This window comes from Myodes glareolus, chromosome 2 (genome assembly GCF_982192425.1).
Source record: "Myodes glareolus chromosome 2, mMyoGla1.1, whole genome shotgun sequence".
Classification (NCBI taxonomy): Eukaryota; Metazoa; Chordata; class Mammalia; order Rodentia; family Cricetidae; genus Myodes; species Myodes glareolus.
The window spans coordinates 102,561,401-102,577,723 of NC_142027.1; the positions used below are offsets into that span (position 1 = coordinate 102,561,401).

At 53.2% G+C, this 16,323-nt stretch overlaps 1 protein-coding gene across 1 annotated transcript in view; it reads left to right on the forward strand.

The window, feature by feature from the left end:
* Radil (Rap associating with DIL domain) overlaps positions 1 to 15,705 on the forward strand; it is a 68,670-nt gene extending 52,965 nt beyond the window's left edge. Inside the window, exons 6-15 of the mRNA XM_087903321.1 lie at positions 1,271 to 1,431; positions 4,038 to 4,150; positions 4,515 to 4,752; positions 5,265 to 5,437; positions 12,075 to 12,225; positions 12,912 to 13,102; positions 13,454 to 13,805; positions 14,576 to 14,715; positions 14,999 to 15,138; positions 15,295 to 15,705. Coding sequence (XP_087759447.1) covers positions 1,271 to 1,431; positions 4,038 to 4,150; positions 4,515 to 4,752; positions 5,265 to 5,437; positions 12,075 to 12,225; positions 12,912 to 13,102; positions 13,454 to 13,805; positions 14,576 to 14,715; positions 14,999 to 15,138; positions 15,295 to 15,400 — 1,765 coding nt within the window. The 3' untranslated portion in view covers positions 15,401 to 15,705. The remainder of the gene's footprint in view (positions 1 to 1,270; positions 1,432 to 4,037; positions 4,151 to 4,514; positions 4,753 to 5,264; positions 5,438 to 12,074; positions 12,226 to 12,911; positions 13,103 to 13,453; positions 13,806 to 14,575; positions 14,716 to 14,998; positions 15,139 to 15,294) is intronic.
* The last annotated feature ends 618 nt before the right edge of the window (positions 15,706 to 16,323 follow it).

Below are 16,323 nucleotides of genomic sequence, written 5' to 3' on the forward strand. Positions count from 1 at the left end.
TAACTCACCGGCGTGCCAGATACCTCGTAGCCCCTTGACCAGTGCCTGGTTCTGTTTTCATTAACCAGAGTAACAATGCCCCCATGTGGATAGCACACCAAACTACAGAAGGGAGTGTGGAAACTAGAAATGTCTTCTCCTTATAGACCTCGGAAGGTGACCTTCAGTGACTGTCCACACTGGGATTTTCTAATGGTTACCTCAAAATCTGAAGAACATGCTTTGCTTTTCACCTGATTTCTTTCCTCATGGTGCTATGGATTGAACCCAGGGCCAACAAGCTAGATGATGTTCTACCAGTGAACTGTTCTCCCCAGGCCCTCACTGATGGTTGGCAAGTGTTTACTGCTGAGCCATACCCTCACTGGAGGATTCTAGGCAGGGGTTCTACCACTGAGCCACACCCCAGCCCCTCACTGGGGGATTCTAGGCAGGTACTCTACCACTGAGCCACACCTCAGCCCCTCACTGGGGGTTCTAGGCAGGGGCTCTACCACTGAGCCACACCCCAGCCCCTCACTGGGGGATTCTAGGCAGGGACTCTACCACTGAGCCACATCCCAGCCCCTCACTCGGGGATTCTAGGCAGGGGCTCTACCACTGAGCCACACCCCAGCCCCTCACTGGGAGATTCTAGGCAGGGACTCTACCACTGAGCCACATCCCAGCCCCTCACTCGGGGATTCTAGGCAGGGGCTCTACCACTGAGCCACACCCCAGTCCCTCACTGGGAGGTTCTAGGCAGGTGCTCTACCACTGAGCTCTATCCTCACCACTGATTGCTGCCTCTTGAGTCATCAGCTTCCCACATTCTTGATGCCAGTCTCTGATTAGGTAGTAGCTAACTAATCTCAGTTCAGTCAACCTTGTCCTCTGAGAATTCCCTTATTAAGTAATCAGTTTAAACTGTTTCTTTGTCTAATAGCACACTTACACTCAGATTTCTTGCCCCTAAAGCCATGGATAGTGAGCCCCTACACATACCCCATGCATGTGTCTGTGTGTGTGCTGTAGTGTTCACAGCTACTCCTCATCTGCTTCCAGAAGAAGAGCTGTGGAGACAACATTTTAGCCAGAGTCCTCTCCTTGTGCCTGGGATATCTTTGTGGGCTTCCATTAGATTTTGGAGCCTTCAATAGGTTCCTGACTTTGGGGGAGTTGACAGCAGTACTTGCTTCCCATGAGCATGACTGTCCTCGTGCAGACAGAATGGCAGACTCAGCTCCTCATCTGCACCCAGAGTAATCCGTTAGTCTTTTTGTTTTGGTAGCCAGGAACCCATCTCCTGGGCCAGCTTCCCCATGGCCGACCTGATACCCGACCTTCAGCACATCCTGTTTTGGATGTCAAACTCCATCGAACTCCTGTACTTCATCCAGCAGAAATGCCCACTGTACATGCAGAACATGGAGGAGGAGCTGGATGTCACAGGTATGGCCCCTGCGGTGCGCCATGAGAGCGGGCACAGCGGTAACTTTATGCATATGTGCCTGTACAGTGTGGCGTTTTCATGGTCCCTAGGCCAGTCATTTAGGGATCACAGATGAGGCCAGCATCAGTGATTTAGACTGATCTGATGTTCCTAGGGCCTGCTGTATGACACTTTGTGGTCTGTGTTGTCTGTATGTTCTGTTCTGATTGTGGGAGGCAGAATGTGTGCACAGACCACTTGGAGAGGACACATGAACATACAGTCAACCAAATGAGGGGTTTAATCCAGAAAGGAAAAATGCTGCCAATCATAGCTTAAAATGGTAGGGCGCATCAATTTCAGAGATGGAAATATGGGCAGCGTGCCTTAAATTAGCATTTCCAAATACTCAAATTCCCAAAATACTCGAGGAGAGGTGGTTCTGCTGAGAGGGGATTGGGGGTGGGGTGGGATGCGGTGTGGTGAGGGCTCTGTGAAGATGATGTGAGCTGTGCTGGGGAAGTGGCTCGGTTGGTAAAGTGCTAGGTGTACAAGCATAAGGACCTGAGTGCTGTCTGCGGCTTTCAAGTAAAAAGCCAGGGGTGATGGTGAGGACTTGTTGTCCCCATGCTCATAATCCTGGTAGAGAGGAGGCTCCCTGGGACTCACTGGCTAGCCGGCCTGGCCGAAACAGTGAGCCCCCGACCCCGGGGGGGGACCCTATCTGAGAAACCAAGGTGGATACCCCCAAGGAATGACACTGGATGTTGTTTTCTGGTCTGCAGATGTGTGTGTATGCGAGTGTGCATGCACACGAACAAAGATGCCTACATTGACACAGGCGTGTGCATGGACGGATACAAACACACAAAATTGCTCAGAAAAAAGGAGGGTAGCTCAGTTAGTAAGGTTCTTACCATGGAAATAGGAGGATCTGAATCACATACTCCCCTCCGATACACACACACATAGTGGCACATGCTTGTAATCCCAGTGCTGGGGCGGGGGTGGAGACAGAGGATCCCTGGGGTTTATTCCAGGCTCATTCCAAGTTCTAGGCCAAAAGAGAGATAAAGTCTCAGAAAACAGGGTGGGTAGCTCCTGAGGAAAGGCACCTGAGGATGACCTCTGGCCTCCATATGTTGTACTGACACATTACACCTACACATCAACCCCTCCCCCCCGTACACACACACACACACACACACACACACACACACACACACACGCACACCAGACAGATAAATAAAAGGTGGTGGTGTGAGGCCAGGCCTTGATGCCTTAGGCAATTTCACTGAGGACTCTATGTCTGCTGAGGACTTTCTGGGGCTGGAGACAGCCTGGGAGATTCTGACAGAGCCAGGGGCTCATGACCACTGTGGTGGTTCCCATGTCCTGACCATGCACCCGGGATCCTGGGGCCAGAGCTTTGCTCTGCCAGGACATCAAAACCACTCCCTCTCCTTGTGTCAGTGGGGACCTTGGACTGTGTAGGCCTTGTCCCCTGCCACCGAGGGTCCAAGCTGTAGTGGGAGGTGGTGCTCACTGCATCTGTGGAGTGCCCCATCCCCCCGTAGTGCTTGCCTATAGCAGGTGAGGCCAGGTTTCCTCATTGCCTGAGGGACATCTGGTCCTGGGGCCCCTGTGGCTTTATGCCCTTGGTTCTCCTCCTCTCTGTCTGCCTGGGATGTCTCAGGTCCACACCTGGAGTGTACTGTGTACGGCTGCCTATTTGCCTCTCCTATCGGCCTGCTCTTTGGCCTTGCACCCTGGAGTGAGGTGGATCTAGATATTCAGGTGGTTAACTCCGCAGCCCTCCAGGCCTGGGATGGAGTGTGCAGCAAATTGGGTTCTCCCCTCTTTTTTTGTAGTTTATTGTTGTTGTTTTGGTTTGGTGTTTTGAGACAGAGTCTCACTGTATAACCCTGGCTGCCCTGGAACTTGCTGTGTAGATCAGCTGACTTCAAATTCACAGAGGTCTGTTGGCCTCTGCCTTCTGGGTGCTGAGAGGTTTCCATTTTCCTGAGAGATTCTTCTGACTCCACAGCCATGTGACAGCTTCCCAAGGGGCTGGCGTGCAAGCCTTCTGACCTGTGTCATTAAACAGTTGATCCTCAGGGCTGGGTTGGGCTCGCTGCAGTGGAATAGCCAGCTCTGATGGAGAACACAGCACGGAGACTTGGGTCTCTTAACCCAGACACTCAGGAGACTGAGGCAGGACAGTTGTAGGCTCAAGGCTAATCTGGGCTACAGAGTGAGTTCATGGCCATGCTGGGTACCCTGTCTTAAAAGAAAGGAGCCAGTGATAGAAGCCTGCATGGCATGGAGAGGAGAGAAGGGCAGAAGAAGTGGAGAGGATGGAAGGAAGGACAGACTTCTGTGCTCTGTCTCAGTGACATGGGAGCATGTGAACACATATGTCTGGTCTCCTCCGACTGCCCAGTGTGACTGGCTAAGCCAGGTTTGGGATCACTATACCTCGAAAGCCAGATTGGGAGTGTTGGTGTGCCAGGCAGAGCCCTCAGCGGGGAGCTAGACAGCTGGTGGAGTCCTGGCTGCTACTGGCTGGGTGGGTCCATGTGCAGGCTGTGCTGGTGACCCCCCCTTGCGACCCCTTTCCCTGCAGGCTCCAAGGAATCACTGTTCTCCTGCACACTGACGGCCAGCGAGGAGGCCATGGCTGCCCTGGAGGAGGTGGTGCTCTATGCTTTCCAGCAGTGTGTGTATTACCTCTCCAAGGTGTGTGCTGCCACCATGCTATTGACGGTGGCTTTCCCAGGGCCTTGGGATAGGAAGCAAGGGACTTCCAGCTTCAGCAGGGAGGAAGCAACCACTGGTTCCACTCTGGCCCTGGCTGTACCCCTTTCTCCAGCCCTTCCCCATACCAGGAGTGCCACCAAGGTACAGCCTTGTTGTCATTGGTCATGGTGCCTTTTACAGCTCTGCAAAGTGACTGCCATGTCCAGCCTGTTTGCACCTGCAGCTCCCGTCCTTGCTTCTATTAGTCCCAGAGGCGGCTCCTGCTGGGCCTTGTTAGGTTGGGGACTCCTGGGTCAGTCCCAGCATCCCTGTAAGTGGCTCTTGGGGTTCTCTCTCTTGGCAGTGCCTGTATGTCTGCCTCCCGGCCCTCTTGGAATGCCCTCCGTTTCAGACAGAGCGCAGGGGGAGCTGGCGTTCAGGCCCTGCTCTGCCTGAGGAGCTTCGGCGCGTTGTGTCCGTGTTCCAGGCCACCTCAGACCTCCTGCAGCAGCAGCAGATGCACCCTGAGGTGGCCTCCCAGATGCTAGCTTACCTCTTTTTCTTCTCTGGCACACTGCTCCTCAACCAGGTGCTGGACAAGGGTGAGTGGTGCTTGGGGCCGGGGCCTGGGATCCTTTGGAAAAGCTAATTGTGTTCCAAGGGTGCTGTGACTGTGCTTGTGGGAAGATGGCTCAAGACCCAGGGTGAACAAGAGCTCGGAGCACGCCTTGTATGCAGCTCCAGTACCTGCCACCAGCCTGCCGAGGGGCCAGACTAAGACAGCGTTACAGGATCACACTGACACTGGCTCTTGGCCCTTGGCCCTGCCTTACTGAGTTGCTGTTTCTCCATTACCGGCTGGAACTCTGGGTATCTAACAGAGCGCAGCCACATAGACAGGATGATGTGAGGTAGGAGAGGTAGAGCTGGTGGCTGTCACAACACCTCTTGCCTTGTACTCTGCCTCCTCTATCTGCTTCTACCTCTGCCCTGGAGAGGGCATGGCTAGTTGGCATTGCCTGGGAAACTGAGATAGGTGTTGAGGTGGCCTGGAAAGGGAGAATGTGCTTTGGGGACCCTGGTGTGTGGGTCTCATCCTTTCTTTCCTTTCCAGGGCCCTCTCTGAGTTGCTTCCATTGGCCCAGGGGTGTTCAGGCCTGTGCTCGCTTGCAGCAGTTCCTGGAATGGGCCAGAAGCGCTGGCCTCGGAGCTCCTGCCGAGCGTTTCTTTCGGAAGCTCTCCTGCACCCTGCATTTGCTGGCCACTCCCAGTGCTCAACTTGTACAGGTAGGAGGACACTAAGGGACAAGTGCAAAGAAGGACATGTGCCTCTAGGGTCACTGGTTTACAAACCAAGTTAAGGTGGACTTGACTTCACACCTGGAAAACCTCACATATTCCCTAGGTAATCCACGGAGTTGCTTAGTTTCTCCACTGTTCCCATCCACGCCAGACTGGGTAATCTTATAGGTGCCTATGGGCAGTCCCTGGACCCTGTATTGGTCACTCTGTAGCAAAGCACTCTGCAAGTGTGACCAAGATGAAGGACCTGAAGATAAGGACATGATCTATGTGTTCCACTGGTCCCCGTCTAATCAGACAGGTCCATAGAGTGGGTCAGACATTTGGGTAGGAGGAGAGAGAGGGCTCAGCTCACAGTGGCTGCTGTCAAGAGCCTGCGAGTTGGTAGCTTCTAGAAGCTGGGACAGTCCCAGCCCAGCCAGCCCAGAAAAAGAGCCTCATTCCCATACCCATGAGGAACTGAACTCATAACAGATGTGAGGAAGTAGGTCTTCCGCTAGAGCAATGGCTCTCAACCTTTCTAATGCTGTGACCCTTTATACAGTTCCTTATGGTGTGGCGACCCCCAGACATAAAATTATTTTCATTGCTGTTTCATAACTGCAGTGTTATGCTAATGTTATGAATCATAATGTAAATAGTTTTGGAGATAGAGGGTTGCCAAAGGGGTCGTGACCTACAGGTTGAGAACCACTGCCCTAGAGCCACCCCAGTCAGCCCTGTAGGATCGTACCCTTGCGTCACTCTATCCTCAAGTTCATGGTCCACCACCACAGCAAGAGGAAATCAGGTCTCTCACCTGCTCCTCCACATGAGGAGCCTTCCTCAGAGCCTTTGTCCCGATGGCTGATGGAAACTTTGCAATGGTCTCTTCTCATGTGTGGACCGCTGACCTGGTCCTGAGATGGTGAACATCTGCGGGGACCGGGGTGGAGCAGTCCAACATTAAATCTGCCTTCTGTGGTCCAGGGACATGTGTCCAAAGCTCGCTGGGTGACGTGGCTACAGTGTCAGCTCCACACAAGGCCCTGGGCATGCTTGGGACAGCCAGCTGGTCAGAAAGAGTAGTCCCACCAGGTGTGGTGGCTCATGCCTGTGATCCCAGCGCTCTAGAAGGAGAAGCAGGAGGATTGTGGAAAGTTAGGGGCTAGCCTGGACTACATACTGAGTTCCAGGCCAGCCTGAACTACATGTGGAGAGCTTGTCTTTTTTAAAAAGTTAAAAAAGAAAAGAAAAGCTATTCTTTGTGCAGACTCACGCCTGCATCTCTGCACCACTGACACTGATGACGGGGCGCTCTTTCCCCTCGAGAGTCTGGTGTCACGTCGGCTGCACTGCAGCTGGCTGAGTGGATGGCACTGTGTCCCAGGCCCTTCTGTGGAACACAAAGCTGAGGTCACTCAGTGAGCACACGTGGAGTCATGATTCTGGATATGGCCCCTTGTGTTCTGTGTTCACTCCGCAAGCATTTAAAATGTCCTTTGCTAGGAACTGTGCTTTTTAAATTATATTTCTTTACTGATTTGTGTGTGTGCATGCACACGTGTACATAGTGAGTGGGCGGAGTTCAGGGCACAGCTTGCTAGCATCTGTTCTCTCCTTCTACCCTGGAGTCCTTGGGCTGGAACTCAGGCCCTCAAATGTGAGCAAGAGCCTGTTTTACCTGCTGAGACATTTACCAGGCCCAGGGGAAATGCACTCTACATGAAGTTCACAATGTTGGTTTTGAAAACTGGTTTAATTTTTTCACTACAAAATTTACCATAGAAAACTCAGGTGTTTAGTCTGGCAACTAGAACATGCGAATTTAATGTGCTTCCTCACAAATATCCCTGTCTTAGTTAGGGTTACTGTTGCTGTGATAAACACCATGAGCAAAACAACCTGGGGAGGACAGGGTTTATGTGGCTTACACTTGAGCACCGCTGTTCATCACTGAAGGAAGTCAGGACAGGAACTCAGACAGAGCAGGATCCTGGAGGCAGGAGCTGATGCAGAGGCCATGGAGGGCTGCTGCTTACTGGCTCGTTTCCCTTGACTTGCTCAGCCTGCTTCTTATAGAGCCCAGAATCACCAGCATGAGGACAGCACCACCCACCATGGGCTGGACCCTGTCTGCATCAATCACTAATTAAGAAAATGCTTTATAGTTGGATCTAACAGAGGCATTTTCTCAATTGAGGTTCTCTCCTTTCAGATATTCTAGCTCATGTCAACTTGACATAAACTAGCCAGTAAAACCACTGACTTAGTTAGGGTTTCTATTGCTGTAAAGAGCCACCATGGCCACAGCAACTCTTATAGAGGAAGACATTTAATCGGGACTGGTTTACAGTTGCAGAGGTTTATAGTTCATTATCATTATGGTGGCATGCCAGTAGACCTGGTGCTGTAGAAGGAACTGAGAGTTCTGCATCCAGATTGGCAGGAAGCAGGAAGAGGATGCTCCACTGGGCCTGGCTTGAGCATCTGAGATCTTAAAGCCTTCCCCCAGATACTCAGTTCCTCCAACAATGGCTTACCTACTCCAACAAGGCTAATAGTGCCATTCCCTATGAGCCTATGGGGAGCATTTTCTTTCAAACCATCACAATCACTAAGCTTTTTTATTTTCTTTAGTGGTACTGGAGATGGAACCCAGGACCCTGTGCATGCTAGGCAAGTGTTAATCTCTGAATCATGCCCTCAGCCCCTCACTAGGGGATTTTAGGCAGATGCTCTACCACTGAGCCACACCCCAGCCCCTCACTGGGGGATTCTAGGCAGGGGCTCTACCACTGAGCCACACCCCAGCCCCTCACTGGGAGATTCTAGGCAGGGGCTCTACCACTGAGCCACACCCCAGCCCCTCACTGGGGGATTCTAGGCAGGGGCTCTACCACTGAACCGTGCCTCCAGCCCTCAAAGAGGTTTTAATAAGTACAGCCCCTGGATGAAGTGGCTTGGGGTGAACCTACCCTTTTTCAGAGAGCAGCTTGCATAACCTGATGAAATCCAAAGTCCTTTAGTTGAAGGTCTAGAAATCCACTGGAGGGACAGGGGAATCGATCTGTAGTATGGAACCATAAAGAGTTAAATGGGAGGTCTGCCTGCTGGACCCACATATTGGGAACACACACACACACATACAACTAAAAATCATACCACTAATAAAGAAAAACAATGGTCTGGGCTGTAGTTCAGTGGTAAAGTGCTTGCGTAGTTTATGCAAGACCTGGGCCTTTGTTCGAGGTCCTTGATCATAAGTTCTTTGTGTGGACAAAGTCTGTCGTGGTCATTCTGCATGTGAGAGTCTGCAGAGCTGGGAGCTGGGAGCAAGCACCCCAGCTGACCCTTGCCCTCTGTTGAGCTGGAGTCTGTGAACAGAGTTCATGCTTTGGGCTCCTGGGACTCAGCTCATAAGGAGCCCTCAGTGGTGGCTCGAGAGGCCTCCAGGTGGTCACTGCTTATTGTGCTGGCTCCAGGCCATCTTGGGGCTGGTCACAAGGGTATTTCTTTGAGAAAAGCTGAGTTGTGCATTTCAGATTTGCTCAACTTCTGGTGCGTGCGTGTGTAGGTCACAGGACAGCCAGCCTTGAATGTCATTCCTTGGGTGCATTTCACCTTTTGTTTGAGACAGGGTGTCTTCTTGGCCTAGCACTTCGCCAGGCTAGGCTAACTGGCTAGTGAGCCCCAGTGATCTGTTTTGTCACCCCATAAACTGGGACTCTGTGCACCACACCTTTTTCCATGGGTTCTGCTGATCCAACTCAGGTCCTCATGCTTGAGAGGCAAACTCTTGAGCTGGGGGGGCATCTCCCCATTCCAAGACCTGTGCGATATCTGAGTAGGGCTACATGCAGAAAGGAAGCAGTGTGACCCCTGGACTCTCAGCTGCTCCTGTCTTCATGGCTAGATGCTTGCCCATCCCACATGGAGTTCTGGGGCCACATGAGTCCTGGAGGCCCACTGTGAAGACAGCTAGTCCAAGCACCTGGTGGAACCTCTGTGAGGTGGAGGGTGGGCTGTGATAAGGAGGGCGGGCTGTGACAGGGAGGGTGGGCTATGACAGGGAGGGAGGGCTGTGACAAGTGACAAGGAGGGTGGGCTGTGACAGGGAGGGCGGGCTGTGACAGGGAGGGTGGGCTGTGACAGGGAGGGTGGGCTGTGACAAGTGACAGGCTTGTTCTGCCAAGAGCCGGCAGCAGGTATCTTAGTCTTGCTCTCCACACAAGAATATGGAGTCCATCCATATTCTTCACCCTCTAAAAAGAAACATCCTTAGCCTGAGGGCTTTATTCAAATAGGCCTTAGACTAGCCAGCAAAAAGCAACTGCAAAGGAAAAAAGATTATTTTTATCCTCGTGAGAGGAAGGGAAGAAATAGTGTTTATAAATAATAATGTGTCTGTAAATAAGGTAGCAAGGAGATTTCTTAGGCCAGGCACAGTGACACACACTTTGTAATTCCTGTTCTCTGGAGACTGGGAAGGTCATGAGTTCAAGGGCCTTAGCTTCACAAAGGGACCCGTCCTTTCAGTAAAGATTCTTTTTTTTTTTTTTTTTTTGCGTATGTGTGTCTATATAGATGAATGAATGCATGCCGTGTGTGCAGGTTCCCACAGAGGAGGGTGCTGGGCCCCTGGAACTGGCATTACTGCTGGTTGTGAGTCGTCTGATGTGGGTACTTGGAACCGAACTTGGATCCTCTGGAAGAGCAGCAAGCACAATTAACTGCTGAGGCATCTCTCCCAGCCCATTAATTTTTCTTAAATTACATTAATTTACTTACTTGTTTACTTATTGTGTGTGAGTATGTGTATAAGCAAGCATGCATTTGGAGATCAGAGGACAACTTGGAGGAGTTGGTTCTCTCCCTCCTCCATGTGGATCTTGGAGCTTCCTCTCAGATCTTGAGGTGACAGGCATCTTTACTGGCTGAGCCATTAGCTGGTTTAGGACCCTGTCTGAATAAACAAAACCAAGCAAGAATGCTTGTAAGTTAAAACTACAGGAGCCGAAGCGAAAAGGCCCAGTGGCAGGGTAGGAAGTTAAGAGCGAAGGAAATCTTCCCAAAGTGGCTGCCCAAATACCAGAGAGTAGAACCCAGAGGGAGGAGCCGGGTAGATGTGATTCATGGCTGGTTCCTCCCTGACAGCCTGGGGACAAACCACTAAAGTGGGAGGAAGCCATCAAAAAGAAACAGCCCTTCCCTCTGTGAGTCTTGGACTTGAAGGGTGTGTGGAGGGGCTCCCAGCAAGAGTGTGGCCCTGGGGTCAGCTCCTGTCCCTCCTCCAATAGCCCTGCGGCTCTGGCTGTCCCTGGGGCATAGACTTTGGATGGCCACAACCCTGGCCTGTGACTCTTGACAGGAAAATCAAGCCATGGTGAGAGAGGAAGAAAAGACAGGAAAACTAAAGCCAGAGCAGCAGACTGAGGCAGAGAGAGTGGTGGTGGGGGTCTCAGGCTGGCTCTACCCTGACGCCGAGGGACCACCCAGAACTTTGGCACCATGAGCCACACCCCTCCCCCAGAGCAGAATAATGCAAGATGATAGGACTCTGAGAAGGGAAACTTTTTATTTTTTTATTTGTTTGTTTGTTTATTTATTTATTTATTTATTTATTTATTTATTTATTTGAGACAGGGTTTCTCTGTGTAGCCCTGGCTGTCCTGGAACTCATTATGTAGACCAGCTTTCCTTGAACTCAGAGGTCCTTTTGCCTCTGCCTCCTGAGTGCTGGGATTAATGGTGCGCACCACCACTGCCACCACCACCCCTCCTGGGCTGGGAGACTTCTTGAGAGCCACCTGAAAGTCTGAAGTCCACCTCTATATTCTGCAGCCCAAGACGCCTGGCCTGGAATTCAGGGCCAACTGTGCTGCTTGTGAGAGAGGAGGAACTTTCAGAGCAAAGTTGTGGTCCGCTGGGCCTTTGTCATGAGGCCACTGTAGAACAAAAGGGGTGAGTGCCAGGCTGGAGAAGGAGAAAGGAGAGTGACGAGAGAGCCGGGGGACTGCCAGGTGGCTGGCCTGGCTTTTCTTAGAGGACCACCAGGGCTTACACATTTCTAGTTTGGTTTCGTTATTGTTAGCCTTGATGGAATTTAGACTTCTTATGTAGCCCAGGCTGGGCTTGAACTCCTGACGCTCCCATTGCCACCTCCTGAGAGTGCTGGAATTACAAGTGGGCACCACTATGCCTGGCTGTCCCTTTGTGTTTTTTTTGTGTTTTTTTGTGTTTTTTTGTGTTTTTTTTTTTTTTTTTTTTTTTTTTTTTTTTTTTTAGAGCGGTCCCTACCCTGAGCTTGGTCAGCTCTCCCAGTGCCTCGATGACGCTGTTTGTCTTTTACTCAGTCTACATGCTTCCTTCCCGCTCCCTATCCATTCTCCTGGGTTTCTTGAGCCAGGGTCTTACTTTGTAGCCAGGCCAACCTCTCCACTGTGGATGAGGTGGCCAGTGTGGTGTCTTCTGCTCCATCCTCTTGTCTCCCTGCTGTCTGCATTGCCCCTCCACCCCTCCCTTGCCCCTGGAATGAAAAGACCAGGGGGAGGGGCTAGAACCCTGCCAGAGGAGGAACTCATTTGGGCAAGGGACTGCCTCATGCACCTGGAGGTCTTTGACCAGAGCTCCTTGTCCCCAGATGAGCTGGGCCACCCTGCGGGCCACATTCCCTGCCCTGAGCCCTGCTCAGCTGCACCGGCTACTGACTCAGTACCAGCTGGCCTCTGCCATGGGTCCTATGAGTGCCTGGGAGCCGGGAGCCCAAGACAACCCCGAAGCCTTCCAGTCAGGTGAGTCTTCCCAGCGGCGAAGCCTTGGGCTGCGGGGGTGGGGGGGGGATGACTCCCAAGCTCAGGAAGCATGGAGCAGCCCACTGAGGTGGGGACACAAGAGCCCCTACAACATGGCATCTCCACCCAGGATCCTACTGTGCCCCCATTTCAGAGTCAGTGCCCCTTTGCTCTTAGGGCTTACGACTGGGGCCCAGCTGTTACCTAGCTGATCAGGAAATGAACAGCAGGGTGGGATTTCAAAACCTGGAGACATTCCTCAGCTCTGAGTACACGCGCTATCCACGCATGTGTACATGGGCATGCCCTGGTATAGCAGCAGAGGTATACACATGTATGTGTGTACACATTTCACTCTGCAAGTTATACACATATTCCTTCATAAGCATGCATTCACAGTGTGCCAACACAAAGAGAAGTGCAGGCTGGCCAACAGTAGGCTCTAGTGTGCAGAAGGACTTCCCACTGGCTGGCCTGGGCCCAAAGGATGCCTCCCAGTTTACTAACTGGTGTTAGAACACTTCCCCCAACACCATGCACTAGACTCTGTGCTGGGAGCTCAGAGCTGGGGCTCATCCTGCTGAGGTCTTGCTGTCTTATGGCCTCAATGGGAGGGGGAGGACCTAAGAGGGAGGGGGGTAGAGAGGGAAGGCCAGGTCCCAGCATCCGCACTCGCTCCACTGCAGAGGATGTCTTGGAGTCCTATGAAAACCCGCCACCCATCGTCCTGCCAAGCCAGGGCTTCCAGGTGGACCTGGAGGCCGACTGCCTGGAGGACAGCGCCTACCAGCACCTGCTCTACATCCGGCACTTCCTGTGGGGACTGCGGGGCCAAGGCAGCCCTGACGGAGGGCCTGCCCAGCCTGAGGGCATCGAGGTAGAGTGGGGCAGAGATGTTGGCGAGGAGGGACTGGGTCACTCAGAGCAGCCTGAGACTTGTAGCTGTGAGCCGAAGTGAGGCAGCCTTCCATTGACAGTCGGCAGAAGCAGGTACAGTTGTCTAGAGTGGGCTGGGGGATGCAGCAGGTGTGACCATGAGGTCTCAGGGCTCCATTTGAGGGGAAGGTTTGCAAACGTCTTCACTCACTCTTCATGCCTGGCATGGTCTGGCCGAACCCATATCCTCTGGGCTGGCTTGTCTGTGTCTCTTTTCTTCACAGGGAGGCACCTTGGGTGCATGTCCTGCCCCCTTCTCTGGGGTTCACCTTTTGCCCACCTCTCTTCCCAGGGCCTGTATCACACCATTCCTGAGGGGCATCCAGAAGGCCATGGCTGCCATCTAGCTAACAGGGACTCAGGCAGAGGAGCTGTCGAAACTGCCCCTGCCCATTCTCTCCCTGTCACTGGAGCTCCCTGGGCACAGGCCCCTGCTGGAAGACAGGCTACCCGAGGGGACCGCAGGGACTCCCAGGCTGGCTCTCTGCACACTGACTCCTCCTGCCTGCTCACTCCTCCCAGCACACCGCTGGGCCTGGAGCCTGGAGGCCCCACCTGGCCAGAGACCAGTGGCCACCGTGGAAAAGCACTCCTCGAGGGGCAGAGGAATGGACCAGGTGGCCCTCCTGGTGTGGTTCTAGAAGGTGAGGCCTGGCCTGCTCGGGACTGGGTAGCAAACCCTACTTGGGGCCTCCTTGGGCTGTCCTATAAGCTAGTGCAGATCAGCAAACTCCTTAGTGCCTGGTGAGGGACGGTCTGGGCAGGTGTGCTCGCGCGTGCATGTAGGATTGAGTACATACCGATGCGCATGTGTGCACAGTGGGGCCCACCTGGCCCTGGGAGGACTCTTACCATTGTGTCATCAGTTCTCCGCCAAGTCTGAAGACTCTCGCAGTGGGCGCTCCATGGAGCAGGACAAGGCAAGCTGCCTGCTCAGGTTCTGGGGCTGGGGCTCAGAACTGTTAGGTCAGGCCCTGTCCTGAGATCCCCACTCAGACATAAGCTCTGTTGATAGAGAGGGACAGGGCCTCAGGGTGGGCCCGTTAGTCTGGGTCCTGAAGCAGGGTCTGGATGCAGTGGGGGCCTCGGAGGATAGACTTCCAGTTGCATCCTGGTGAAGAGACGGGAGTGACTAAGATTGTGAAGAGGTGGCAGGAGGCCGGGCTGCCCATGTGCATTGAGTCCATGACCTCAGGAACTCGTCCTGTTGAGTGGGCCTGTCCCTTCCCTGGGCTTGCTGTTGTGTTTGTCCAGCTGGTGTCTTCCGTGGGCTCCAGGAGCACTTGCTATGCTCTGTCATGTGGGACATCTCTGTACTCCCAGAGGTCCTCTGTGTCCTGACTCCGGGAGTGAGTGCTGGCCTCCAAGCCCACTGACTCCTTATCTCCCCCCACCCGCTTCTCTGCCCACCCAGGAGACACTGGTCAGGCTGCTGCTGAAGCTCCTGCTGAGGCCTCCAGCCCCAGCTCCAGTGCTGAGGACTTCTGCTATGTGTTCATGGTGGAGCTCGAGCGAGGCCCCTCAGGGCTGGGGATGGGCCTGATTGATGGGATGGTGAGGAGCCCTGGCCCTCAGCCCTCTCCTCCTGTTCTTGTAGACAGCCCCCTACAGTCTGACCACAGTCAAGGCCAGCGAGAAATGCCGGTTCTGTTTCATGGGCCTGCCTTTGGGAGCACTGATGGGGTCCAGTGCTTTGCTGTGGGGCACACAGGGACCATGATTTGTGACCTGGCTATCTCCAGGCATGTTCACAGGGAGGGGTGTGTGGTACAGGGTCTTTGCTTGGGAGAGCATGTGTCAGCACCAGAGGCATCCTGAGACCCCTGCTTCTTCCCAGCACACACCTCTGGGGGCCCCGGGACTCTACATTCAGACCCTGCTTCCCGGGAGCCCCGCAGCATCTGACGGGCGGTTGTCACTGGGAGACCGAATCCTGGAAGTGAACGGCAGCAGCCTGATGGGTGTCAGCTACATGAGGTATGTGCCATACCTGGCATGCAACACAGGACTAGCAGAGCGTGTGGGAGTGGGGTGGGGGGGTGCACCTGCAAGCCAGTCCTGCATTCTGAGGTGGGGAGAGGCAGAGATCACGGCTGCTGCTGGCTCTTCTGCACCATCACCTCTCGATTTCAGGGCGGTAGATCTGATTCGACATGGAGGCAAGAAGATGCGATTTCTAGTGGCCAAGTCTGATGTGGAAACAGCCAAGAAAATCCGCTTTCGCAAGCCCCCTTCCTGATAGACCAAAGGACCTTTGCCCCCACACCTGCTTCCTGTATCCTCACCAGGTGCCATCGACTCTTGCCCACTGCCCACCCTCAAGCCCCACACTCCCCAGTCCAGCCAGTCCTGGGTTTTAAAGTTGACTGAGTCCCAATGTTGTGGCCTCACGTTGAGGACACCTGTTGATAGTGTTGTACATCTTAGTGTATATTTATTTATATGACAGATGACACTAAGTTGTGACATTTCCTACAGAGCTTTTATGTTTAAAGAGTTTAATGGAGAGTTGAGATTCAATAAACTATGTTTCATATTCTTACAGTGGGGATGCAGGATGTGTACTGTGTTACAGGACACATGGGCAACACTGAGGGAAGTCAGTGGTTCTTGTGACCAACCCTTCTTGCCCAGCCAACATAGGAGAAGCCTTGAGTGGGCCTAATAGAGATTGTGATGGATATAGTTCCCAGTGCTTCTGGTTCTGGGGATTAGACCCAGGGCTCTTGGTGTGTTAGGTAGACACTCTACCACTGAGCCACACCCCAGCCCCCTCCCTGGGGGATTCTAGGCAGGTGCTCTACCACTGAGCCATACCTCAGCCCCACCCGCCCTAACCGGGGGACTCTAGGCAGGAGCTCTGCCACTGAGTCGCACCCCAACCCTTCACTGGGGGATTCTAGGCAGATGCTCTACCACTGAGCCACACCCCAGCCCCTCACTGGGGGATTCTAGGCAGGTGCTCTACCACTGAGCCACACCCTGGCTCCTCACTGGGGGATTCTAGCTACTCCTGAGCTACAACTCTCAGCCCCTCTTTTTATATTTTGTTTTGCAACACTCTCACTGAGTTGCCCAGGTTGGCCTTGCTCCATCACCCAAGCACTGTGAGCTGTCTACCGTCCTGCCTCAGCCTCCTGAACAACTGGAATTACAGGCCTA